At 41.9% G+C, this 26,875-nt stretch overlaps 1 protein-coding gene across 2 annotated transcripts; it reads left to right on the top strand.

The window, feature by feature from the left end:
• The first annotated feature begins 11,315 nt into the window (after positions 1-11,315).
• Positions 11,316-23,842, top strand: LOC129814822 (eukaryotic translation initiation factor 2 subunit 2-like). 2 transcript variants are annotated; one of them, XM_055867883.1, is made up of 10 exons: positions 11,316-11,464; positions 12,773-12,880; positions 14,568-14,748; positions 14,868-14,968; positions 21,930-22,062; positions 22,166-22,269; positions 22,524-22,672; positions 22,797-22,853; positions 22,981-23,066; positions 23,508-23,842. In XM_055867883.1, the coding sequence occupies exons 3-10, from the start codon at positions 14,568-14,570 to the stop codon at positions 23,681-23,683; spliced, it is 987 nt and encodes a 328-aa protein (XP_055723858.1). In that variant the 5' UTR covers positions 11,316-11,464; positions 12,773-12,880; the 3' UTR covers positions 23,684-23,842. The 2 variants fall into 2 exon arrangements, with proteins under 2 accessions (XP_055723858.1, XP_055723857.1); XM_055867882.1 differs by lacking the exon at positions 12,773-12,880.
• Positions 23,843-26,875: the final 3,033 nt, after the last annotated feature.

The following is a 26,875-nucleotide window of genomic DNA, read 5'->3' as shown; positions in this document are numbered from 1 at the left end:
TCAGTACAGCTTTAAAACAGCAACATTTCCCCTCAGTCTCATGGCAAAATGTGAACAAAATCTTGAGATGAGCTGAAAAAACAGCAAAAGCCTCATGGCAAAAAGTGTACACTTGCAGGAAATGAGCTTCAAAATTACGACATTTTATCTAAGCCTTATGACAAAGTGTAAAATAGAAATATAAAACTCACTGGGCCCCAAATGTGGTAGTCCGGCCCCGGTCAGGGAGTAACGATGGATAGAGAAGTACGAGGAAATATCAGTGCAGCCCTCCGGACCTCGTTGAATACCGAACGTGGCCCCCAAATACTCAATGAGGGCCAAAATGAGTTTCACCCCTGCTTTTAACCTCAGAGAAACCTAATAACTTTAAGGATCCAAGCCCACAACTAAGATAAGTTAGCTATAGCTTTACACAATGTCAATTGAATGGCCATCCAGTGTCCTAACTAACACAGCTGAGTGGTACAGGTAAATCAATGGAGATAAACGGACCCCCTGCCTCTTCTCTCCACTGATGGAAAAAGGGGAGTTTCATACTCAAACAACTGGTGTAGAGGTATTATGTTAAGTAATTGAATGATGCATCAGAAGTAGAGGTGTGACACTCTCCATTATATAAAAATATGTCAATATATAAAAAAATATAAAAAAGCCATATAGTGATAAATGATCATGTATTGAACATTTTCCGAGAGACAATTGCAAGTAAAAATCCAATACTCTGTAAACATGCTCACTGAAGTGTAAACAACAGGGTATCACTTTGAGGTTGGACGCCACACACTCCAAGGGCAGCAAGCCATGATACATTGTTTTATGCGGTTATAAAGTCATGAGGGAAAATGCCAATGAGGCATTGATTGACTCTGGTTTTCCCATCTCTTTTCCACCGGTTTAGCCTCCTCGTCAATAACAACTGATGCGAAAGTATTGAATTTAACCGAGGAAATAAGCAACACTTTTCCGTTGCAGTCGTGTCAAGGCTTGCCATGGTCGAACATGACTGACTTGAGTTGTCTCGAGCAATCAAGGAGACCCACGTGCTCTGCATCGGCGTCACAATGGACAAGAATGAACAGCAGAGTTGCCAGCAGTAGGACAATGTACAATGGCACCAAGGCTTGTTATGTAAACATACAAGTGTTCTTAAGTTTCTTTTGCACGGATGCCAAATGCTGTTCTTCACAGACCATCACAAACTCTGCTCTGAGCATCATGGCCAGCAGCTGCAATTTGGTTAATGTGAAATTGACCTAAATCCATTCCAGAACCGGCAGTAAATTTAAAAGCCCAATTAAGTTGCCTTTGACTTTTTTTCTCTCGAGGCTTTCAAAATCAAAATAAATCTGTGCATGCCTTTGTCCTGGCGAATGTGTGCATGTTTCTGTGTGCTCTCGTGTGTGTGTGTGTGTGTGTGTGTGTGTGTGTGTGTGTGTGTGTGTGTGTGTGTGTGTGTGTGTGTGTGTGTGTGTGTGTGTGTGTGTGTGTGTGTGTGTGTGTGTGTGTGTGTGTGTGTGTGTGTGTGTGTGTGTGTGTGTGTGGTGTGTTTCAGGGAAATAATATATGCAGTAGTTAAAAGAAAAGACGATTTGAACATTAAAGACCTTACTAATAGGTTTACTCCAGGGGCATATTTTGTTAGCTCTCAAGAGTCAACCTGCTCTGCCTTTTCTATTAAATCTGCAATATGTAACTTTTTGGGCAACCTAACCAAATTCACATAGAAGTGTGACTTATCAATTGAACGCTATTCAAGGAGGCATTAGATACGTTCTATGTGCTTCCTGTTCTAAAATTTAGTTTTTGCATTTTTTACTTTCAGTTTTGTACACCACCTTCAAACAGCTGAAAATACAATATTTTTGGTTATGGAAAATATATTTCAAAGAGGTTTAGATGGTACAATGACTCTCTACACTATACTCCCTTGTTTTGTCACATCATCTGAATTTACGAACTATTTGAATTTTAGCAATCTGGAGCAATTTCTGCATAGTGCATCTTTAAGGATAGCTTATATGCAATTGTTTGAGCTCGAAGACCATTGCTCTCTGGGCTGGATTATTTTCATCCACAAAAAAATGTGCTTCTTGGAAAGCTAATGATCCATTTAGAAGAATGACAATTAACTCTACTATAGCCTGGAAATATAGACAATCGCAAAACATAATCCTTGATAATTGTCAGATTAATTGAGGGGATCAAATGAAGAAATAGTTTTGAAATATGTTCCATCAATTCCCTGCTGGTTTCTCTGTTTTTGAACAATCAATGTAGGATGGAGTGTTGATTTCATGTTGTTTGTTTCTTGGCGTGTTTATGTTGGCCTTGTAGGCCTAACTTGTGAGCTATGGAAAGATATTACTCTTGAAGGACCAATCAACATAATCAATCAATCCCCAGGTTGTTGCTGTAAATGAGAACGTGTTCTCAGTCAACTTACCTGGTAAAATAAGGGTTAAAAATAACAACAACAACAAAAAACAATCAACAAATCAGTTAATAAAGACATGTAATGAAAGTTAGAGCTGCATAGAACTGTCTTTATCTACCATTAACCCAACTATTTCCCAACTCTTGCAGTATAAATTCCATCATTTATAACTTAAATATGAGATGGTTCCTTACTCTGAAAGTAGTCTATTCGCCAGGAGAAACCGTAAACCATGGTTTAGATTTCTTTAAACAAATACTACAAACTTCACCTAACTTTAGCTACTGCTAGCTAAAAAGCAATGGGGGTAATTGTGCAGATTTGAACATGTCAAATCAACTGAAATCAAGTCTACAACTGGCTTTGACATTACCTACAGTATAGGAACGTGATTTGGACAAACAGGTTGAACATTGCACATTTGCACCATCAGTCCCATTGATTTGTAGTTAACATTGGCTAATGCTGAATTTTGTATCTTAGTGGCCGTTTAACAAACCATGGATTAAAGTTTATCCTGGCTCATAGATTACTTTCAGGGTAAGAAACCATCTATCTGCAAAATACCAAACTTACCCTTTAAGTCTTGCATTTACAGAATTTCATTGAAACGTAGACACATATTGCATAAAGTGTGTCTTATTTCAGTGAGCCTTTTCTTAATTTATCAAATATAAGCTATTATTATTATTATTATTATTATTCAGTTGTCTAATGGTACTGTTAAACATCTTAACATTGATGGTGTCATTAATGACATGGTGGTGTTGACACACTATAATTCACTATATGGCAGTCCGCAGTGACAGTCAGTCGTCTAGCAAACTAAAGGTCGTCTCACAGTCAAATGATTTCCTCATGACACTTCCACCTCTGTGCTTTGATGATGATCCTCAGATGAGATAGAAATATTGCCATGTGACAGCAAAGCTGGTTCCAGTTTTCTTTATAATGATCCACAGCTTAAAGAAATTCTATAAAGCACATGGAACTTTATATGTGTGTTTTTTGAAAGACACCACCACATTTTGCCAAATAGTTCACTTGTCCGAACGCATACTAGCAGTTAAGGTTGAAATATAAATGTGTTCTCTCAAGGGATTGCAAATATCTGCTGCCTTAAATTAACTGACATAAAACTTTCATACAACATGTTGCATATGTTTCCATTTTAAGGAAATAGGTGATGGCCATTATGCAGTTTTGTAGATAAAGGGAGGAAAAATGCAGTCCAAAGTTTGGGAAATATTGATTTCAAACCTACATCAGAGATACTGTAAGCAAGAAAGATTATATTCATCGCAATGGATCGTTCCTTTCAATGTTACGCCTATGTGCTTCTATTGCTTATTTGTTTCTTTTGCGTATTTGTAGAACACAGTACACAAAAGAATAAAGCTTGTTTACTGGTATGCATGCATCAATCATTGGAGCAAACGAGAGTTGGTTATCTTGGTTCAAGGACATTCCCACGGACATCCATGTCCTACTTTGAGACAAGGCACAAACAATTCAAAGTCTGTATGCCGATGCACTTCATGTCTGTGTACGTAAGTAGAAACAGATGAGCAGCTTGACAGCTCACTGTGGTCTACAGACAAGTTGACGGAAGTATTGTCACTTGAAGCACGTCACATAGTAGGAATGGTAGATATGGCTACATTTGGCTGTGTCTACACAGGCAGCCCAATTCTGAGCTGTCTTTATGATAGAACATGTTTATGGATGCATCTAGATGAAGGTCAATGTAGCAGAATCTCGAGTGGCACAGCGGTCAAAGGCACTACATCTCAGTGCTAGAGGCGTCACTACAGACACCCTGGTTTGAATCCAGGCTGTATCACAACCGGCTGTGATTGGGAGTCCCATAGGGCGGCGCACAATCGGGCCAGCGTCGTCAGGGTTTGGCCGGTGTAGGCCTTCATTGTAAATAAGAATTTGTTTTTAACTGACTTGCCTAGTTAAATAAATAAGAAAAATATCAATCTATGTTTCTCCAATGTGCAAGCCAATTTTATAACAGAGAACATGTCTGATACCATGGAAGTTATTGCATTTCCTTTTAGTACTTATTCACTATGTACTAATAGTATCTCTGGGAAGCTTTAACCTTTTACTGCAGTGGGCTAAATCACGGTCACACAGTGATTCTTGGTAGTCTTAAACAAATCAACTTTGAAACAACAGTATACATCTCACACACGTGGTTATGGGCTTTTTAAAAAAGAAGACAACTGTACCATATCAGATATAGAGTTGAAATGTATTCAATTTTGAGTTTGCATCCCAATATAACACTTTATATACAGTACCAGTCAAAAGTTTGGACATACCTACTCATTTAAGGTTTTTCTTTATTTTTATTATTTTCTACATTGTAGAATAATAGCAAAGACATCAAAACTATGAAATAACACATATGGAATCATGTTGTGACCAAAAAAAGTGTTAAACAATTCAAAATGTATTTTAGATGTTAGATTCTTCAAAGTAGATAATCTGGCCACAAACCTTTGCCTTGAAGACAGCTTTGCACAATCTTGGCATTCTCTCAACCAGTTTCATGAGGAATGCTTTTCAAACAGTCTTGAAGGAGTTCCCATATATGCTGAGCAGTTGTTGGCTGCTTTTCCTACACTCTGCAGTCCAACTCATCCCAAACCATCTCAATTGGGTTAAGGTCGGGTGATTGTGGCCAGGTTATCTGAAGCAGCACTCCATCTCTCTCCTTATCACGACCAAGATACAGACACAGGAGGTGGACAGTAAGCAGAATATTTATTATACAAAGGGGCAAGCAAAGGTTCGTAATCATAGGCAGGGTCAAACATGGGCAGAACGGCAGGCAGGCTCAGGGTCAGGACAGGCAGAAAGGTCAAATCCGGGAGACTAGAAAAACAAACTCGAGAGCAGGAGAAACACGCTGGTAAGACCTGATACGACAAGACGAACTGGCAACAGACAAACAGAAAACGCAGGTATAAATATACAGGGGGTAATGGGGAAGAATAGGAGACACCTGGTGGGGGGTGGAGACAAGCACAAGACAGGTGAAACAGATCAGGGTGTGACAGTACCCCCCCTCTAGGAGCGCCACCTGGCGTCCTACCCAGGCACATACCTGGTTGACCGGGGTGTCTGCGCCGGAACTCTGCGATGAGGGCTGGGTCCAGGATGTTCCTAGCAGGGACCCAGCACCTCTACTCTGGGCCATAACCCTCCCAGTCAACCAGGTACTGAAATCCCCAAACACTCAGGAGGCGCTTTACCGTGTACGCCGGATGGCTGTCGATAAGACGGGGGAGAGGTGTGGGCCTGGAAACAGGAGACAAAGGGCTGTGAGACAGAGGTTTAATCCTAGACACATGGAAAGTGGGATGTATACAGAGGGTCCGGGGCAACAGAAGACAAACAGCAGTGGGGCTAAGGACTTCAGAGATGGGGAAAGGGCTGATAAAGTGTGGGGAAAATTTATAGGACTCCACCCAGAGGGGCAGATCCCGAGTGGTGAGCAAGACCCTCTGCCCGAGACGATAGCGGGGAGCCAGGGTCCGGTGGCAGTCCGCTTGTCGATGATACCTGGAGGTGGTCTTAAGAAGAGCGGACCGGGCTCTCTTCCAGATACGCGGATGAACATCTGGGTCGAGGGTAGGTTGGCCTCTTCCTCTTGCTCTGGGAAGAGCGGGGGCTAATAAACCACAGAGCACTCGAAGGGCGAGAGACCAGTGGCCGAGCAGATAAGGGTTTTCCGGGCATACTCCACCTACACGAGTTGCTGGCTCCCGATGGTGGGGTTGGCCGAGACGAGGCAATGAAGAGTCGTCTTCAGGTCCTGATTGGATTGCTCCGACTGGCCATTAGATTGAGGATGAAACCCGGAGGAAAGGCTGGCCAACGACCCAATGAGGGTGGAGAACACCTTCCAGAATCGAGATGAGAACTGAGGACCACGATCAAAGACCGTGTCGACTGGAAGTCCATGCATTCAGAAGACGTTCTGTACCATGAGTTGGGCCATATCCTTGGCTTAGGATAACTTGGGAAGGCGGGTAAAATGGGCGGCTTTGGAAAACCGGTCCACCACCATAAGTATGGTGGTGTTGCCATCAGACGGAGGGAGACCAGTGACAAAGTCCAGGGATATATGGGACCAGGGGTGATGAGGAACAGGGAGTGGTTGTAAGAGGCCGGCCGGAGCTTGCCTCGGAGTCTTATTCTGAGCACACTCCGTGCATGCGGCGACGAATGTGGAGACATCAGAAACCATAGTGGACCACCAAAAACATTGTCGGAGGAAGGCCAGGGTCCGACAGGAGTCGGGAGGGCAGGTTATATTAGAGGAATGAGCTCATTCCAGGACCGTGGACCAGGCAGAATCCGGGACAAACAACCCGTTAGCCGCTTCCCCCGGTGTCCGGTTGGGAATGTTGCGCCTTGCGGACCAGGCTCTCGATACCCCACGAGTGTCGCTGCAAGACAGGAGATAGGATGGATGGTCTCTGAGTCAGATGGAGTAGCAACAGAGCTAGGTAAGCGAGAGAGGGCGTCAGGCTTCACATTCTATAACCCAGAGCGGTAGGAGATGGTGAAATTGAAACGAGTGAACAACAGAGCCCAACAAGCCTGCCTTGAGTTGAGGTGCTTGGCGGTGCGGGATTTGCTCATTTCTACCACCACTACCGCCACGGAGATATTCCAGATTCTTATGGCCGGTCCACACTAGGAATGGATGTTCTGCCCCTTTTAGACAGTGTCTCCATTCCTCCAGCTCCATCTTGACCACAAGAAGTTCCCAGTTACCAACGTAATAGTTATTCTCCACGGGATTAAGATGATGGGATAGGAAAGCGTAGGGATGCAGCTTTTGGTCCTGGGCAGAATGCTGGGACAGGACGGCCCCCACTCCAACGTCCAGATGGATTAAGATGGGCGCTGTAGTGAACCGATGCTTGAGATCCGAAAACGCCTGGTCAGCAGCTGGGACCACGTGAACGGAGGGGAGTGCAGAGAGGGGGGAAGCCAGCGTGCTGTAGCCACGGATGAAGTGGCGGTAGAAATGAGCAAATCCCAGGAAACGTTGCAGTCGCAGTCTGGATGTGGGTTGGTGCCACTCAACCTTCGCTCTTACCTTGTCCGGATCCATCTGAATGTTCCCGGCAGTGATGATATATCCCAGAAAGGATACAAACAACTGGTTCTCCAGGAGGCATGGAGGACATGGAGAACATACTCCTGAACCGAATGGGAAAAGACAAGGATGTCGTCGAGGTAGACAAACATGAACCGGTTCAACATGTCACGGAGCACATTACTGACCAGAGCCTGGAATACTGCGGGAGCGTTGGTCAGTCCGAATGGCATAACCAGATACTCATACTGCCCACTAGCTGTGTTAAAGGCTGTCTTCCATTCGTCTACTTCCCGTATCCAAACCAGATGGTAGGTGTTCCGAATACGGTCGCCCCCTGGAGAGGCTCAAAAGCCAAGGAGAGGAGTGGTAGTGGTTAACGTTTTTTTACCGTGATGTCATTAAGGTCCCGGTAGTCGATACACGGGAGGAGAAGTTAGGAGATTAATGGCGCAGTTATACGGTCGATGAGGAGGAAGAGATGTGGCGTAGGCCTTGTTGAAAACACCCGGGAGTCCTGATACTCCGCTGGAACGTCGGAGAGATCCGACGCTTTAACCAAGCCCGCAGGAGGATGTCCAGAGGGTGGGCTGCGCCACCTGATGCAATACGCGTGACAGAACGAGCTTTAACCCAGGATGGAACTCGCAGTCCAGTCGATCAGGGGGTTGTGCCTCTGGAGCCACGAAAATCCCAAAACCACAGGTGCATGAGGAGATTCAATGAGTAGGAACTGCATGGACTCACTGTGATTCCCTGACACTCGCAGGTTAATATGAATCATACATGAGTGACCCTACCAAGAGAGTGTCCGTCCAATGCTCTGGGAACGGAGAGGAGTTGTGTGGAGATACCCAGCTCCGACACTAGGGTAGTGTCAATAAAGCTGTTGTCAGTCCCAGAGTCCACAAGCACCTAGAGAGTTTTAGACCGGTCACCCCACAACAGGATAGCATGGAGAGAAGCACAAGTAAGGCGAACTGGGAGACTCCCTGTATGGCCCACCAGCGTACTCATACCTACTGATGAGCCTGGGCTTTTTATTGGACAGGGGATATGTAATGTCCTGAAGTTCCACAATACAGACAGCTTTTAGAGCTCAGTCTGCATAAAACGGTCCTCAGGGGATAATCTAGCCCTGCCCAGTTGCATGGGCGCCGGAGGAGGCGAGTTGACAGTCCTCTATGATTTCTGAGGGAACTTGGGTGACATTGGATTCTCTCAGGAATGCAGGCGTCGCAGATTTCCGGGGTTCTTCAGAGGCGAGAGGAAAACCGTGGATGGGCGTGTGTGCCCGGGATCAGACCTCCTCTCCCTACTGCTTTCCCGTAGTCGCCCATCGATATTTATGGTCAAGGCTACGAGAGAGTCGACGTCCAAGGGAAACACCGGTCTCAACATCAACAGTGAAGAGTTGGCTCCGGGATGCCTTCGAGGCAGAGTTCCTCTGTCCAGTGTCTGTGTTATTTTGACCATCTTAATCTTTTCTTTTCATTGGCCAGTCTGAGATGTATTTTTCTTTGCAACTCTGCCTAGAAGGCCAGCATCCCGGAGTCGCGTCTTCACTGTTGACGTTGAGACTGGCGTTTTGCGGGTGCTATTTATTGAAGCTGCCAATTGAGGACTTGTGAGGTGTCTGTTTCTCAAACTAGACACTTTGATGTACTTGTCCTCTTGCTCAGTTGTGCACCGGCACCCCACTCCTCTTCTATTCTGGTTAAAGCCAGTCTGCGCTGTTCAGTGAAGGGAGTAGTACACAGCGTTGTACGAGATCTTCCGTTTCTTGGCAATTTCTCGCATGCAATAGCCTTCATTTCTCAGAACAAGAATAGACTGACGAGTTTCAGAAGAAAGCTCTTTGTTTCTGGACATTTTGAGCCTGTAATCAAACCCACAAATTCTGATGCTCCAGATACACAACTAGTCTAAAGAAGGCCAGTTTTATTGCTTCTTTAATCAGGGCAACAGTTTTCAGCTGTGCTAACATAATTGCAAAAGGGCTTTCTAATGATCAATTAGCCTTTTAAAATTATAAACTCGGATTAGCTAACACAACGTGCCATTGGAACACAGGAGTGATGGTTGATGATAATGGGCCTCTGTACGCCTATTTAGATATTCCATAAAACATCTGCTGCACAAACAAATCTCAAAATCTCACTCAGTTTTGTTTTGAATACATTCATATTCACATGTATTCATATACATACAGTATATATACAGTACGCAGATTGTTATCTGAAGCATTTTGACAATGCCTTCATACATGTTCAGAAAGAATGTTGAAAGATTCATCAAACATTTTCAACTGAATTCAATAAAGATAGTGGCTTACCAAAAAGTGGCTTACCAAATGAAATGGAGATTCGTGAGAATTGCAACACTGCTTTTGTGAAAGATGTTGAGGAAACGGCAATGACTACTGCAAAGTCGAATAAACAACTGGGGACGGGTGGAAAAGGAAGTTTCACAGACTTACTTTAGATCTACAGTATGTGTCTGAGAATGTGTAGTCCCCCAGCTATTTTGAGCAAGATTAATGACTGAACAGGGCCATTGAGCAGCGCAATGATAAACACAGAAATCTTCTTGATGAGCATGCATATATTACAACTGTTTTCTTTTAGATTCAGCCTTACACTTGATCATTTGACAAAATGATTATAGATATTCTATAAGGCACAGCATTTGATGTTAAAAAGGGGCATGGAAGACAATATATGACATCCCTACAGGGAGGTACATTTGTTAAATAAAAATCCCCTTAGTCTCGGATTTGCACATTTTGTTTCCAGATATAATTATTGCTTTCAGTCTCCTGGTGCCCAAAATCAAGCAAGTGCACGAGGTCCCATGACGATATGCTTTGATGCTCTGTCAGACTATTAAGTGAATACAGGCCCAAAATAAGGACAACAATGTGGCACTTATGAGCAAAATATTGTTATTTTAAGACCTTGTATAGTCATTGTGGGAAAGTTTCAAATTAAATGTATTTGTTTTCATGGTCGACAACAGAATAAACTGGCTTTATATCATAATGGCAGATCGCTTTCAGTCTCCTGACGCCCAAAATCAAGCAAGACCACGAAGTCCCATGATGATTTTTATTTTATTTTTTATTTCACCTTTATTTAACCAGGTAGGCTAGTTGAGAACAAGTTCTCATTTGCAACTGCGACCTGGCCAAGATAAAGCATAGCAGTGTGAACAGACAACAACACAGAGTTACACATGGAGTAAACAATAAACAAGTCAATAACATGGTAGGAAAAAGAGAATCTATATACAATGTGTGCAAAAGGCATGAGGTAGGCAATAAATCGAATAATTACAATTTAGCAGATTAACACTGGAGTGATAAATCATCAGATGATCATGTGCAAGAAGAGATACTGGTGTGCAAAAGAGCAGAAAAGTAAATAAATAAAAGCAGTATGGGGGTGAGGTAGGTAAATTGGGTGGGTAGTTTACAGATGGACTATGTACAGCTGCAGCGATCGGTTAGCTGCTCGGATAGCAGATTTTTAAAGTTGTTGAGGGAGATAAAAGTCTCCAACTTGATGTGCTTTGTTCCTATGTGAGACTTTAATACATGTCCAAAATAAGAACATCAATGTTCCACCTTCCCGGATGTTTTTGACCTGAATGTTGAGTTGTGTACACTGGACTATAATAGTTTGCCGGAGCACAAAAAAACTACATTTCCCACTAGACCTTTCCCCTACACCTGGGCATGGAATAAATAACATTTGCGCATGCGCACACATTACTGCTCGGTAGCTGATGCAAGAAACCCGAAACTGACCAGTGGTTTGGGTGATTAAAACATATACTGCAACGGATTTAAATCGTTATCTGACACAACATAGTCTGGAAACATGTCGGGAGACGACGAGGTAACTAATCCAATTTTACCATTGTAAATCGTGTTTATGAGAAACATAATTATGGCCTACACACGTGTGAGAATGAGGCAGCTAGCTATGGTCTAACGTTAGCCACCCCATGTTATTGCTGGTTAGATAGCTGCTTCATCTCCTTAAAATTGTCAATAAAACCCTAGATATGTACTATAGCTAACTATTTGTCATTGTGCGAACGTGTCCGATTCAATTTAGATATTGTGCTGACTGTTTGGTGGTTGTCAATGCAGTACCTATTTAACGTTCGCTATCTAACGATAGTTTTTGATTGTGTGTTCTGTTAGGTTAGTGCTTCGTCCCTGGTAGTTACGTTGCCCAGCTAGTTTGCTTTTTCCTGTAACGAGCCATTTTACAGATGTTTATGCGGAAGCTTCGCAGCCCAGCGTCCTTGATCATCCAAACCTAAACTAACGTTTCCTGTCAACAGAGCCTGAGGCACATCCATTATCTCTATGAACAATAGTTACAATTCGTTGGGTTGAATGAATGTGTCCTTTGATATCGAAAAAGCGTTTGAAACATGTTTTTACCCAGGGTCTCACATTTTTCCCCCACCTGTGGGCTGCCATTGTAGTCCATTCTAGACCTCACGGTCCAAGAGAGTAAACTACCATGTAAACTCCAACTTCTACAGGCGGAAAATGGGAGACCCTGGATAAATGTTTTAAACGCTTATTTGATAGCGAAGGCCACATTAGAGCCCTACCCATGCCCCCGACGTTAAGGCCCTATACCAGGCCCGATTTGATTCTATCAAATTTAAGGCCCGGCCCTACCCGAAATCAGGAATAACTTCCTGCGTTAGTAAATCCATTAGCTGTTCTTTTCTTTTGGTCATTGCTCCCTGCACACAGATCGCTCTGCTCATGGCAGCTATGAGTATCTTAAACAACGGCTTAGCTGGGGCTGCTCTGCCCAGTGAGTAGACATGAGAGAGCTGTTAGCTACTTTTCATCACTCTAAACTAAAGGAACATTCTTTTTATGTAAAAAAAATCCCTCCTGTCTTATATTTGGGCTCCCGAGTGGTGGTCTAAGGCACTGCATCTCAGTCCAAAAGGTGTCACTACAGTCCCTGGTTCGAATCCAGGCTGTATCACATCCGGCCGTGATTGGGAGTCCCATAGGTCTGTGCACAATTGGCCCAGTGTCGTCTTCATTGTGTTGCCATCATTGTAAATAATAATTTATTCTTCATTGACTTGCCTTGTTAAGTAAAAAAAAAAAGTTGTCGCATTTCTGGATGCAGTTTATCACAGTGCCATCCGTTTTGTTACTAAAGCACCTTATCCGACCCACCACTGCGACCTGTATGCCCTAGTCGGCTGGCCCTCGCTACATGTTCGTCGTCAGACCCACTGGCTCCAGGTCATCTACAAGGCTATGCTAGGTAAAGTGCCGCCTTATCTCAGTTCACTGGTCACGATGGCTACACCCACCCGTACCACGCGCTCCAGCAGGTGTATCTCACTGATCATCCCTAAAGCCAAAACCTCATTTGGACGCCTTTCCTTCCAGTTCTCTGCTGCCTGCGACTGGAACGAATTGCAAAAATCTCTGAAGTTGGAGACTTTTATCTCCCTCAACAACTTTAAAAATCTGCTATCCGAGCAGCTAACCGATCGCTGCAGCTGTACATAGTCCATCTGTAAACTACCCACCCAATTTACCTACCTCACCCCCATACTGCTTTTATTTATTTACTTTTCTGCTCTTTTGCACACCAGTATCTCTTCTTGCACATGATCATCTGATGATTTATCACTCCAGTGTTAATCTGCTAAATTGTAATTACTTGATTTATTGCCTATCTCATGCCTTTTGCACACATTGTATATAGATTCTCTTTTTTTTCTACCATGTTATTGACTTGTTTATTGTTTACTCCATGTGTAACTCTGTGTTGTTGTCTGTTCACACTGCTATGCTTTATCTTGGCCAGGTCGCAGTTGCAAATGAGAACTTGTTCTCAACTAGCCTACCTGGTTAAATAAAGGTGAAAAAAAAAAAAAAAAAATCTGACATGTTATGATCTTAGTCAGTTATGTTACTGCAGAGCATGAGCAAATGGCTCAGCTTCAAGATGTTAGTGATGCCCTGCCCATTCGCCCGTTCGATAAAATACGGAACGGTTCTGTATTTCACTGAAAGAATAAACGTTTTGTTTTCGAAATGATAGTTTCCGGATTTGACCATATTAATGACCAAAGGCTCGTATTTCTGTGTTTTTATTATAATTATGATTTGATATTTGATAGAGCAGTCTGACTGAGCGGTGGTAGGCAGCAGCAGGCTCGTGAGCATTAATTCAAACAGCACTTTACTGTGTTTGCCAGCAGCTCTTAGCAATGCTTGAGCACAGTGCTGTTTATGACTTCAAGCCTATCAACTCCCGAGATTAGGCTGGCAATACTAGTGCCTATAAGAACATCCAATGGTCAAAGGTATATGAATTACAAATGGTCTAGAGAGATAGTCGACACGTCATAATTCTTATAACTACAACCTAAAACTTCTTAACTGGGAATATTGAAAAGTCATGTTAAAAGGAACCACCGGCTTTCATATGTTCTGAGCAAGGATCTTAAACGTTAGCTTTTTTACATGGCACATATTGTACTTTTACTTTCCGTTTTTGCATTATTTAAACCAAATTGAACATGTGTCATTGAGACTAAATAGATTTTATCGATGTATTATATTAGGTTAAAATAAGTGTTCATTGTTCATTCAGTATTGTTCAAATTGTCATTATTACAAATATATATATAAAAAAATATTGGCCGATTTTTAATCGGTATCGGCTTTTTTTAGTCCTCCAATAATCGGTATGGCTGTTGAAAAATCATAATCGTTAGACCTCTACATTCAACCCAACGAATGATAAGTGTTGTTCCTAGAGATATTGGGGTATGCCTCTGTTGACTGGAAACATTATTTTGGCGTAACCAAATAGATTAGGTTTAGTAAGCAATCGCTCGTTGCGGGACGAAGCAAGTTAGCTATATTTTCAAGATGAATGCTGACACCGTCATAGGGGTCAGCCATTCGTAACACGTTCCATTTGTGCCTTGCAGATGATATTTGATCCCAACATGTCCAAGAAGAAGAAAAAGAAGAAGAAGCCTTTCATGCTAGATGAAGAAGGAGGGGACGGTGCCAGTGAGGATGCTCCACAGCCAGAAGCAAAGGAGGTGGAGGTGGATGGAGGCGAGGACAGAGAGGTGGACTTTGACGAGGATGACGGAAGGAGGAAAGGTGAGGAAGTAGCAGGGCCCTCGGGTGCCTTAACATAAACTAAAAAAGGTGGATTTGCATGTGTCTGACTTATAAGACCTTTTGTAAGTAAGACTTTTTGATCTTGGTATGTTTGCCAGAAATCTCTGACGACCTGGATGACTTAAACTTCTTCAACCAGAAGAAGAAGAAAAAGAAAAAGCCAAAGACATTTGACAATGATGTAGAGGAGGGAATAAAGGTACGTTTTGGGTTCAGTGCCCAGATAGCTGGCCAGTGGGCCTTAGCGTGTATGTTGACTTTATTTGAGCATGTTTTCATAAGTGTCTATTCAATTATGGGAATGTTTGACTTTTCTACAAAATGGATTCCTGTCAACCTTGTAGTTGGTGGATATGTCTCATAGATGGGGATAAGATGGATCCTTGCATTTGTAGCCGTTTTAATTATACACGGACTGTACAAAACATTAAGATATAGACTGACGTGGGGAGTCCAGGTAAAAGCCATGATCCTTTATTGATGCCACTTGTTATTAAGTCAATCCACTTCAATCAGTGTTGATGAAGGGGACGAGACAGGTAATAGAAGGGGAAGACGGGTTAGGAAAGATTTTAAGCCTTGAGACAATTGAGACATGGAATGTATGCGTGTGCCATTAGGGGTGAATGGTCAAGACAAAATACAATGAGCACCGGTTTGTGTCAAGAACTGAAACGCTGATGGGGTTTTCACACTCAGTTTCCCGTGTGTATCAAGAATGGTCCACCACTGGGCTTGGGCGTAAATAGCCACGCAGTGGTTTTTCAATACCGTTTAAACTATTTCTTTTAAGTTTTTCAATACATATTTGTAGATGTTTTTGAAGTAAATACCTGCATGCAACTTGTGTAATGCATTAGGGGATGAAGCACATTGCGTTCTTATTCCCCCTGTCGCGTTATTTTACATTGTGAAGCTTACTTAGTTCCCCAGCACAGTTGAGCCAGTTACATGTTTGTTTGTCAACAAGACAACGAGAGAAAGCGGGAGCAGGTGAGTCCAGCTGCGTATTGACACGGGTGACTTTTTATATTGAAAGCAAGTGTTTTTGCTTCAATAGAGCGATCAGGGAGGTGCAACTATAGTTTTCCTTCACAGAACGTACATCACTGCAACACATTTGCATAAAATATCTTACTTTTCATCAGATGACAACAGAAGTGCAACTCTATTTGGCTTATCTATGTTTACAAAACGCAGCAAGATATTTAAACTTTTTTTCCTGTGTGAAAACCGTAGAATTACGCGTTAACACAACCCCTAGTTTAACTTGCTATCTAAGTGTCTGAATTAATAAGGTGACAGGGTATCATATTGTGTTAGAACTCTACTGTGTTTGAGAAGTCAAAGACCTTTGGAGTAGTTATCTGTACAGCTACCACTGCTATCTTGGGGCGGCAGGTCGACGAGTGGTTAAAGTGTTGGGCTAGTAAGCGAAAGGTTGCTAGATCAAGTCCCCGAGCTGACAAGGTAAAAATCTGTCATTCTGCCCCTGAACAAGGCAGTTAACCCACTGTTCCTAGGCCGCCATTGTAAATAAGAATTTGTTCTTAAAACTTCTTATGGCTGCAATCCCGTTAACGGGATCGATATGACAACATCCAGTGAAAGTGCAGGGCGCCAAATTCAAACATTCTCATAATCAAACATACATGTATCTTATACCATTTTAAAGGTAATCTTGTTGTTAATCCCATCAAAGTGTCTGATTTCAAATAGGCTTTTCAGCGAAAGCACCACAAACGATTGTTAGGTCACCACCAACTCAAAGAAACATTCTGCCATTTTCCAGCCAAAGAGAGGAGTCACAAAAAGCACAAATAGAGATAAAATGAATCACTAACCTTTGATCTTCATCAGATGACAGTCATAGGACTTCATGTTACACAATACATATGTCTTGTTCGATTAAGTTCATATTTATATCCAAAAGCCTCCATTTACGTTGGCGCCACGTTCAGAAATGCCTCAAATATCCGGAGAAATTGCAGAGAGCCACGTCAAATAACAGAAACTCATCATAAATTTGATGAAAGATACATGTTTTACATAGAATTAAAGATACACTTGTTCTTAATGCAACCGCTGTGTCAGATTTCAAAAAGCTTTACGGCAAAACACAATATTCAATAATCTGAAAACAGCGTTCAGTCACAAAAGCAAGCCATACAGTTACCCGCCCAAATTGTGCAGTCAACAAAACTCAAAAAGCATTATAAATCTTCACTTACCTTTGCTGATCTTCGTCGGAATGCACTCCCAGGACTCCCACTTCCACAAGAAATGTTTTGTTTTTTTCGGTAATGTCCATCATTTGTCCAAATAGCTATTTTTGTAGCATGTTTGGTATACAAATCTAACATCAGGGAAGCGCGTTCACTAAAACCTGACGAAATGTCCAAAAGTTCCATAACAGTCAGTAGAAACATGTCAAACGATGTATTGAATCAATCTTTAGAATGTTTTTAACATAAATCTTGAATAACGTTCCAACCGGAGAATTACATTGACTTCAGATGAGCGATGGAACAGAGCTCACTCATGTGAACACGCATGGTCAAAGAATGGTCACCTCATGGCAGACGTGACTAATTCTCCGTTGTGATTTTAATGGGAGCTTGGTTGAAAAGGGACCAGCCTCAGAATTTCCACTTCCTGTTTGGAATTTTTCTCTGGTTTTTGCCCGCCATATGAGTTCTGTTATACTCAAAGACATAATTCAAACCGTTTTAGAAACTTCAGTGTTTTCTATCCAATACTACTAATAATATGCATATATTAGCAACTACGACTGAGGAGCAGGCCATTTACTCTGGGCACCTTTCATCCAAGCTACTCAATACTGCCCCTGCAGCCATAAATTAACTAACTCGCCTAGTTAAATAACATACATACATACATACATATGCATAACTTTATGAGCAGGATTGCCTGTCTTTGCAATTCGCTTATTTTCTTTAGCGTTAGCACTCGTTAGAATATTTAGCTTGCAGCCTCCATTTAAAATTCACTGTTTTGCATTTTGCTAATGAACACCCTTGTGGTTTTGTGTTTTTGGCACCCCCTTTTGAACTAAACTGGTAATACCGTATCCCGTGGTGAGCGGACAGTATGACGATATGAAAATCTGGATACCGCCCAACCCTATCTATTACCCAACGGACATCGAGCCAACTTGACCCAACTGTGGGAAGCATTGGAGTCAACATGGGCCAACATCCCTGTTCAACACTTCTGACACCTTGTAGTGTCCAATTGAGGCTGTTCTGAGGGCAAAAGGGGGTGCACCTCAATATTAGGAAGGTGTTCCTAAAGTTTTTGTACACTCAGTGTACAGTGAATGACTTTCTGTGTTGTGGCTTGACATGTTACATTTCTCCTGCGACGGATTTCAGTCATAGGGTTTCTGGAGAGGTCGTTTTTGAGATCGATCCGCACTAAAATATCTCTGGGGGTTTGGACATGACAGCCCAATGCAGACCGAATCGGTTCTACAAAATATATTCTCAAATGTTATTTTCGCTGGTTACGCTGTGTGCACTGAACTGGCATGCATGATTTTTGATCACAGACCAGTGTTCAGATGAAGGGAATACATTTTTTTATCATGCGCACATCAGCAGCACTCAACTCACAGCGGTGTGTAGCCTACCGTAGCTTCTGGCAAAGTCATTCAAAGCCAGTACTTCTATCCCTCAGGATGCATCTTTCCATTGTTTTTGCCATGTAATGTTATTAAAACAAAATCAGACAACCCCATGGTAGAATAGTTTACCTATTTACATAGTTGGCTTGTGTGTTCTAGGCCAGATAAATCTTTTTCTCAATGCACGTTGAAGATCTGAGAGCAGTAGGAGGGAAACATGTATTCTGACAAGCAGTCAATGCACAACAATTCTAATGCAGTCGTGGGAAAAAATGTTTGAAAGCAGTTTTGGCCTTTGCAAAAATAAAAAAAGAGGGCGATCCCTGTTTTACATTGCTACCACATTCATGTCTGTACTCATTCAATTGTGCGTGGAGTCTTTTTTTACAAATGCGAGTTTCAAGCATTGTTTAGGCACAGCTGAGCAACAGAGCTCTTACAGGTGCAATGACATTTTTGTAATAGAGACAAATGATTCAACCAAATTATATATTTTTTTTTATGAGACAATAATTATTCATACTAACAATCGGGATGTTGTCCAAAGGGGTAGATGCACAAACCCAATGCTTCAGTCTATGTACATTTTATAGCCACTATGCTTCATCAGTTGGGCTACAGGTGATAATGCTAATAGCACATCTGATAATATGCATCATGCATAGGCTATACAGTGCATTCCACATTTTGCTACATTACAGCCTTATTCTAAAATTGTTTTTTTATCCCCTCAATCTACACACAATACCCCATAATGACATAGCAAAAACATGTTTTTTGGGGGGGAATGTATTCAAAATAAACAAATGTACGTACAGTGGCAAAAGTATGTGAACCCTTTAGAAATACCTGGATTTCTGCATAAATTGGTTATGAAATTTGATCTGATCTTCATCTAGTTCACAACAAGACAAACGGTCTGCTTAAACTAATAACTCGAACAATTATATGTTTTCATGAACTCACTGTGTAAACATTCACAGTGCAGGGTGGGAAAAGTATGTGAACCCTTGGATTTAAAAACTGGTTGACCCTCCTTCGGCAACAATAACCTCAACCAAACGTTTTCTGTAGGATCAGTCATGCCACAGAATCTCAGTCGGGTTGAGGTCAGGACTCTGACTGGGCCACTCCAGAAGGAATATTTTCTTCCGGTGATGATTTACTAATGTGTTTTGGGTCGTTGTCCTTTTGCATCACCCAACTTCTGTTGAGCTTCAATTGGCAGACAGCCTAACATTCTCCTGCAAAATGTCTTGAATAACTTGGGAATTCATTTTGTGCTGTGATTTATTTTCTCCCTCCACACATAGTGTTGTGTGTTCCTTCCAAACAACTCAACTGTAGCTTCATCTGTCCACAGAATATTTTGACCGTAGCGCTTGGGAACATCCAGTTGCACTTTTGCTAACTTCAGACATGCAGCAATGTTTTTTTGGACAGAAGTGGCTTCTTCCGTGGTGTCCTCCCATGAACACCATTCTTGTTTAGTGTTTTACGTATCGTAGACTCGTCAGAGATGGTAGCATGTTCCAGATATTTCTGTAAGTCTTTAGCTGACACTAGGATTCTTCTTAACCTCATTGAGCATTCTGCACTGTGCTCTTGCAGTCATCTTTGCAGGACAGCCACTCCCAGGGAGAGTAGCAACAGTGCTGAACTTTCTCCATTTATTAAACAATTTGTCTTACCATAGACTGATGAACATCAAGGCTTTTAGATACTTTAGTAACCCTTTCCAGATTTATGCAAGGTAACAATTCTTAGGTCTTCTGAGATCTCTTGTTTGATGCATGGTTCACATCAGGCAATGCTTCTTGTGAATAGCAAACTCAAATTTTGTGAGTGTTTCTTATAGGACAATGCAGCTCTAACCAACATCTCTAATCTCTTCTCATTGATTGGACTCCAGGTTAGCTGACTCATGACTCCAATTAGCTTTTGGAGAAGTCATTAGCCTAGGGGTTCACATACTTTTTCCAACCTACACTGTTTAAATGATGTATTCAATATAGGCAAGAAATACAATGATCTGTGTTATTAGTTTAAGCACACTGTCTATTGTTATGACTTAGATGAAGATCAGATCAAATTTGATGACCAATTTATCCAGGTAATTCCAAAGGGTTCACATACTTTTTCTTTCCACTAAGTATTCAGACCTTTTACTCAGTACTTTGTTGAAGCGCTTTTGGCAGTGATTACAGCCTTAAGTCTTCTTGGGTATGATGCTACAAGCTTGGCTCACCTGTATTTGGTGAGTTTCTCCCATTCTCTGTACATCCTCTCAAGCTCTGTCAGGTTGGATGGGGGGGGGGGGGGTCGCTGCACTATTTTCATGTCTGTCCAGAGATGTCTGAGTCTTTAGGTGCCTTTTGGGGAACCCCAAGTGGGATGTCATGTGCCTTTTACTGAGGAGTGGCTTCCGTCTGGCCACTCTACCATAAAGGCCATATTGGTGGGAGTGCTGCAGAAATGGTTGTCCTTCTGGAAGGTTCTCCCATCTCCACAGAGAAACTCTAGAGCTCTGTCAGTAACCATTGGGTTCTTGGTCACCTTCCTGCTCAGATTGGCTGGGCGGCCAGCTCTAGGAGGAGTCCAAACTTCTTCCATTTAACAATGATGGAGGCCACTGTGTCCCTGGACTTTCAATGGTCCAAACTTTGTTTTTAGTACCCTTCCCCAGATCTGTGCCTCGACACAATCCTGTCTCGGAGGTCTACGGACAATTCCTTCAACCTCATGGCTTGTTTTTTGTTCTCTGACACGCACTGTCAACTGTGGGACCTTTTTATACACGGGTGTGTGCCTTTCCAAATCATGTCCAATCATTTGAATTTACCACAGGTGGACTCCAATCAAGTTGTAGAAACATCTCAAGGATGATCAATGAAAAAAGGATGCACCTGAGCTCAATTTTGAGTCTCATAGCAAAGGGTCTGAATGTAATTTAAGATAAAGTTGCTACCATTTCTAAAAACCTGCTTTCACTTTGTCATTATGGGGCGTTCTGTGTAGATTGAGGAAATGGTTGTATTTAATCCATTTTAGAATAAGGCTGTAAAGTAACAATGTGGACGAAGTCATGGGGTTTGAATATTTTCTGAATACACTGAATGCATGGACCAATATGTTAAAATAATAACACAATTTTCAAAAGTATGTTATTGGGCCCATTTCTGGAGGTGGAAATTATATTTTAGATTGGGTCAGCATAATTTTGTCATTCATTTTAGGGTAAATGTCCCTTTAAAAAGTCACCAGAACTGAGCTCAGTCCTATATAAAAATGTTTCTGGAAGGACCCCCTAAGCAAGGAGGATGGAGTTGGTCAAACTTTAATACATGTACAAAATGATCCTCTTTACATTCTTTACATGAATGTGGGGGTTAACTTGGCCCCTTACAATCGATCTGAGATGGACTTGAGTTTCGGTCATGGGATTATTATTAAAAAAAATGAACCTCTGCGTTTAGTGTGTATCCAAATGACTAATCCAACTGTCCATACACAGGAGCTGAAAATTGAGACCGAGCCCTCTGAAACCAACGGAGAGGGCGACTTGATGTTAGAACTAGGAAAAAAGAAAAGGAAGCCCAAGGCTGTGAATTTCGACATGGATGACGACATGGAAATCAAAGAGGACGGTGAGTGTACTGAATTCACAGGCTGGATAAATGTTGCAAGCCATAATACGTTAAATGAGTGCAAACTGACATTTGGCCTTTTCTCGTACCTTGTGGTTTAAAGCCCAGGAAGACGACGATGGAAAGAACACTGACGACATCACGTTCAGCAGCACACAGTTGGGCCCTACGTGGGCGGGCTCCGAGAGAGACTACACGTATGACGAGGTACAATCTGAGTCTGTGGGTCAAGAGGATTTTAGAGGAATATTACACCAGAGTATATTACACTAGGCATTTTCATCAGAGACCTAAGATGTTCGACAAGATGTCAGGTCATCATGACCTTAAATAAAGAAATGTTTAGTCACATCTTCATTTGAGAATTATTGGTCCAATCTTATTGAAGCTAATGTCTTTCAGTGGTGTTTCCCAAGTATTTCATTCTCCAATCCAGGCTGATTCATCTCCCTCCCTTGTAGCTGCTGAATCGTGTCTTTCAAATCATGCGGGAGAAGAATCCTGACATGGTGGCTGGGGAGAAGCGGAAGTTTGTCATGAAGCCTCCCCAGGTGGTCCGAGTGGGCACCAAGAAGTCATCCTTCGTCAACTTCACCGACATCTGCAAACTGTGAGAATACCATGAGATGCGCTGTTGGCGTTTTTAGAGATGTTGAGGTTTAATGACTTAGTCTCCCTTGTTGAGTCACATTATTTTGCGTCATTAGTCCTCTTACTGTAATTTTTCTTGACAGGTTGCATCGGCAGCCTAAACATCTCCTGGCCTTCTTGTTGGCTGAGCTTGGAACAAGGTAAGATTTTGGTCAGCAAGTGAAGAAAAGCATTTATCTGCTATGTTTAAAAAAATAAAAATGTTTTTGAACATGATTGTGTATGGAGGATATGAATTTATGGCTGAAACTATTTTTATTGCAACAGTGGCTCTATAGACGGAACTAATCAGCTCATCATCAAAGGAAGATTCCAGCAGAAACAGATAGAGAATGTCTTACGGAGATATATTAGTAAGTGCTCGTGTTGACAATTGTCCTACCTTTGTACGCATCACTGAACTCGTGATTTTAATTCTGATTTCAGTTAATCAGTGCAAATGAGAGGTTGCCGATAATCTACTGTACTTAACATTTTTTGTTTAAAATGGTAGGGGTCCGACTTTGCAATTTGCTAGACCTGCTTGGTTGTGAGCTGTTCCTCTAGGATTTTTTGCAAAATATACAATTCTGTACATACTGTTCGAGGGTTTGCAAATTTGACCAATTACCGCGCTATTTCCACAACAGTTAAATCAGTGCAATATTATTGCATAAAACGGACTTATCACCGCAGTACAAAAAGCCGGTTAGCAATTTCAACCAATCAATCACCTGACTTCACAGCATATGGTTAATTCAAACCAGATGCCAACACTTCCCAATCTCATCCAAGTTTTTCTATCCCCTTTTTAGAGGAGTATGTGACGTGCCATACATGTCGCTCCCCCGACACCATCCTCCAGAAGGACACACGACTCTACTTCCTACAGTGCGAGACCTGCCACTCCCGTTGTTCCGTCGCCAGCATCAAGGCAGGTTTCCAGGCAGTCACAGGCAAGAGGGCGCAGCTCCGCGCCAAAGCCAATTAAAACCACCACCGCTGCCCCCTCTCCCCCATCTGTGCTCTGTTTCTCTGTCAGAAGCGGAGTGGACAGGATGGGGCAGGCTGGACGCTTTTATGGACCGTCTGTGGATTTGTTACCTATTGTAAAGAAATTAATAAATCGTATACCATCTGGGTGATCAGACGCAGTCTATATTTCCTAATTCCATCATCCATCACTATGGTGGACCTGGGTAATGGAGGCTCAATTTAATATACAAGTGTTGTTTATTTGATACTACTCGATAAATCCATTATTTTGTTCAGACCATCCCTGTTTGTGCACCAGGTTCTTAGCTTCCAAAAGTAGGATTTCAGTATTATGAATGCCAAATGTTAAGAGCCCATATTAGGGTATGTTCAATAAGACAAACTGATGTGTAGAAAACGCAGGAACTCAGTGGGATAATTTGCTTTGGGGGATGGGTTAGGGTTGTTACATTGTCAGAAAAGTTGCTAATACAGGTGAAGTCGGAAGTTTACATACACCTTAGCCAAATACATTTAAATTCAGTTTTTCACAACTCCTGACAATTAATCCTAGTAAAAATTCCCTGTCTTAGGTGAGTTAGGATCACAACTTTATTTTAAGAATGTGAAATGTCAGAATAGTAGAGAGAATTATTTATTTTGGCTTTTATTTCTTTCATCACATTCCCAGTGGGTCAGAAGTTTACATACACAATTAGTATTTGGTAGCATTGCCTTAAACAATTTAAACTTGGGTCAAATGTTTCAGATAGCCTTCCACAAGCTTCCCACAATAAGTTAGGTGAGTTTTGGCCCATTCCTCCTGACAGAGCTGGTGTAACTGAGTCAGGTTTGTGGGCCTCCTTGCTCACAGACACTTTTTCAGTTCTGCCTGCAAATTTTCTATAGGATTGAGGTCAGGGCTTTCTGATGGCCACTCCAATACCATGACTTTGTTGTCCATAAGCCATTTTGCCACAACTTTGGAAGTATGCTTGGGGTCATTGTCCATTTGGAAGACCCATTTGCGACCAAGCTTTAACTTCCTGACTGATGTCTTGCTTCAATATATCCACATAATTTTCCATCCTCACGATGCCACCTATTTTGTGAAGTGCACCAGTCCCTCCTGCAGCAGAGCACCCCCACAACATGATGCTGCCGTCCCCTTGCTTCACGGTTGGGATGGTGTTCTTCGGCTTGCAAGCTTTCCCCTTTTTCCTCCAAACATAACAATGGTCATTATGGCCAAACAGTTCTATTTTGTTTCATCAGACCTGAAGACGTTTCTCCAAAAAGTAAAATTTTTGTCCCCATGTGCAGTTGCAAACCGTAGTTTAGTTTTTCTATGGCGGTGTTGGAGCAGTGGCTTCTTCCTTGCTGAGTGGACTTTCAGATTGTCGATATATAGGACCCGTTTTTACTGTGGATATAGATACTTTTGTACCCGTTTCCTCCAGCATCTTCACAAGGCCCTCTGCTGCTGTTCTGGGATTGATTTGCACTTTTCGCACCAAAGTACGTTCATCTCTAGGAGACAGAATGCGTCTCCTTCCTGAGCGGTATGACGGCTGCGTGGTCCCATGGTGTTTATACTTGCGTACTATTGTTTGTACAGATGAACATGGTACCTTCAGGCATTTGGAAATTGCTCCCAAGGATGAACCAGACTTGTGGAGCTCTACAATTTTTTTCCTGAGGTCTTGGCTGAATTATTTTGATTTTCCCATGATGTCAAGCAAAGAGACACTGAGTTTGAAGGTAGGCTAATTGACATTTGAAGGCCTATCAGAAGCTTCTAAAGCCATGAAATCATTTTCTGGAATTTTCCAACCTGTTTAAAGGCACAGTCAACTTAGTGTATGTAAACTTCTGACCCACTGGAATTTTGATACAGTGAAATAATCTATAAACAATTGGAAAAAATAATTGTCTTTCAGAAAGTCGACATCCTAACTGACTATAGTTTGAAAGAGTGTTTGAAAAATGAGTTTTAATGACTCCAACCTAAGAGTATGTAAACTTCTGACTTCAACTGTATGTATCTATCAAACAATTGGGGATTTTTTTATTTATCTCACCACCACACAGCTGCGTAGGACATGTGTTTATGGTTTAAATGCACCATTAAACGTTGTGCAGCAAACCTTTTTTAGGGCTCCTTTTCATAGGTATCCATATCCTGGGCAGGCCTTGAAGTCGGAGTGGAAAAAAATAAGTATTTTTGCAGAAGATGTGAATTTTGGCCCCAGCATGCTTTTCTCAGCGGTAAGCATTTGTTATAAATATGACAACACTAAATATTTTTCCCTCAGGTTGACTTTAGATAAGTTGAAAAAGCGAGGATGAGAGATGGTGTATGTTGAACAACATACGCAATTCCCTCAGTCTGACTTATTTTTGTGACGTCAGTTGGCAGTCGGATTTCAGTTAAATATTAAAAGTCTGAAAAAACCTTCCATATGTCAATATAAAGTAATTCTAAAGATGTCTCCATTACGTTTTCAGTACTGCCATTTTCAACCAAAATGTCTGTTTTACCCATAAGAATGATAACTGCCTCTAGTGGCCAAAAGGCCATGAGCAGCGCCATTGAGGGTGCTGTTTTAATGACCATTTTAATGTCAACTGGGTGGGAATTCCAACTTCATTGGCTGATCCCTCTTGGAGACCCTGTTGGAGTCATGTCCAACCGGATCATCAGGAGGGATCATAGAGGCTATATTGGCACAGATACAAAGATGAGTCCTCTATGGTTTAAAAAAAAACATTTTAACTTTCATAAATAAATGTAATAAACATTAGTAGCATCCTCTTTAATAAAAGAGAAAATATGGAGGCAAGGAATGCTAACAAGGTGTGCTATTGTCTTACGCTCCCTCTAATCGACTCCATCTCACATTAAAAGGGGGTGTGTTCACTGGCAGCTGTTGTGACAGGATTCATGAATAGCTTTGTTTTTCTCATTAAAATGGTTTCATGCACACTCGGATGTGCTTAATACAATGATTAAAGGCCCAGTGCTGCTCTCACACAGCCTCCGCAGCAGCATGTGCTCCAGTGTGGCCGCTCCTGGTATTATGAAACCAAGATCAATGATATAAAGAATGATGGTAAAAAAAACATTGGAGTACATTCATTTATGGGTAGAAAGACACATTCAACTCCATCTTTCATCAAATCAGATGGCTTATTCATCACGAAACCA

This window comes from Salvelinus fontinalis, chromosome 18 (genome assembly GCF_029448725.1).
Source record: "Salvelinus fontinalis isolate EN_2023a chromosome 18, ASM2944872v1, whole genome shotgun sequence".
NCBI lineage: Eukaryota > Metazoa > Chordata > Actinopteri > Salmoniformes > Salmonidae > Salvelinus > Salvelinus fontinalis.
This window is presented reverse-complemented; position numbering and strand designations above follow the sequence as displayed.

Coding starts and splice junctions, on each gene's coding strand:
- LOC129814822 (XM_055867882.1), top strand. Junction 22,063..22,165: donor CATGGAAATCAAAGAGGACG/GTGAGTGTACTG, acceptor TGTGGTTTAAAG/CCCAGGAAGACGACGATGGA. Junction 22,673..22,796: donor TTCACCGACATCTGCAAACT/GTGAGAATACCA, acceptor TTTTCTTGACAG/GTTGCATCGGCAGCCTAAAC.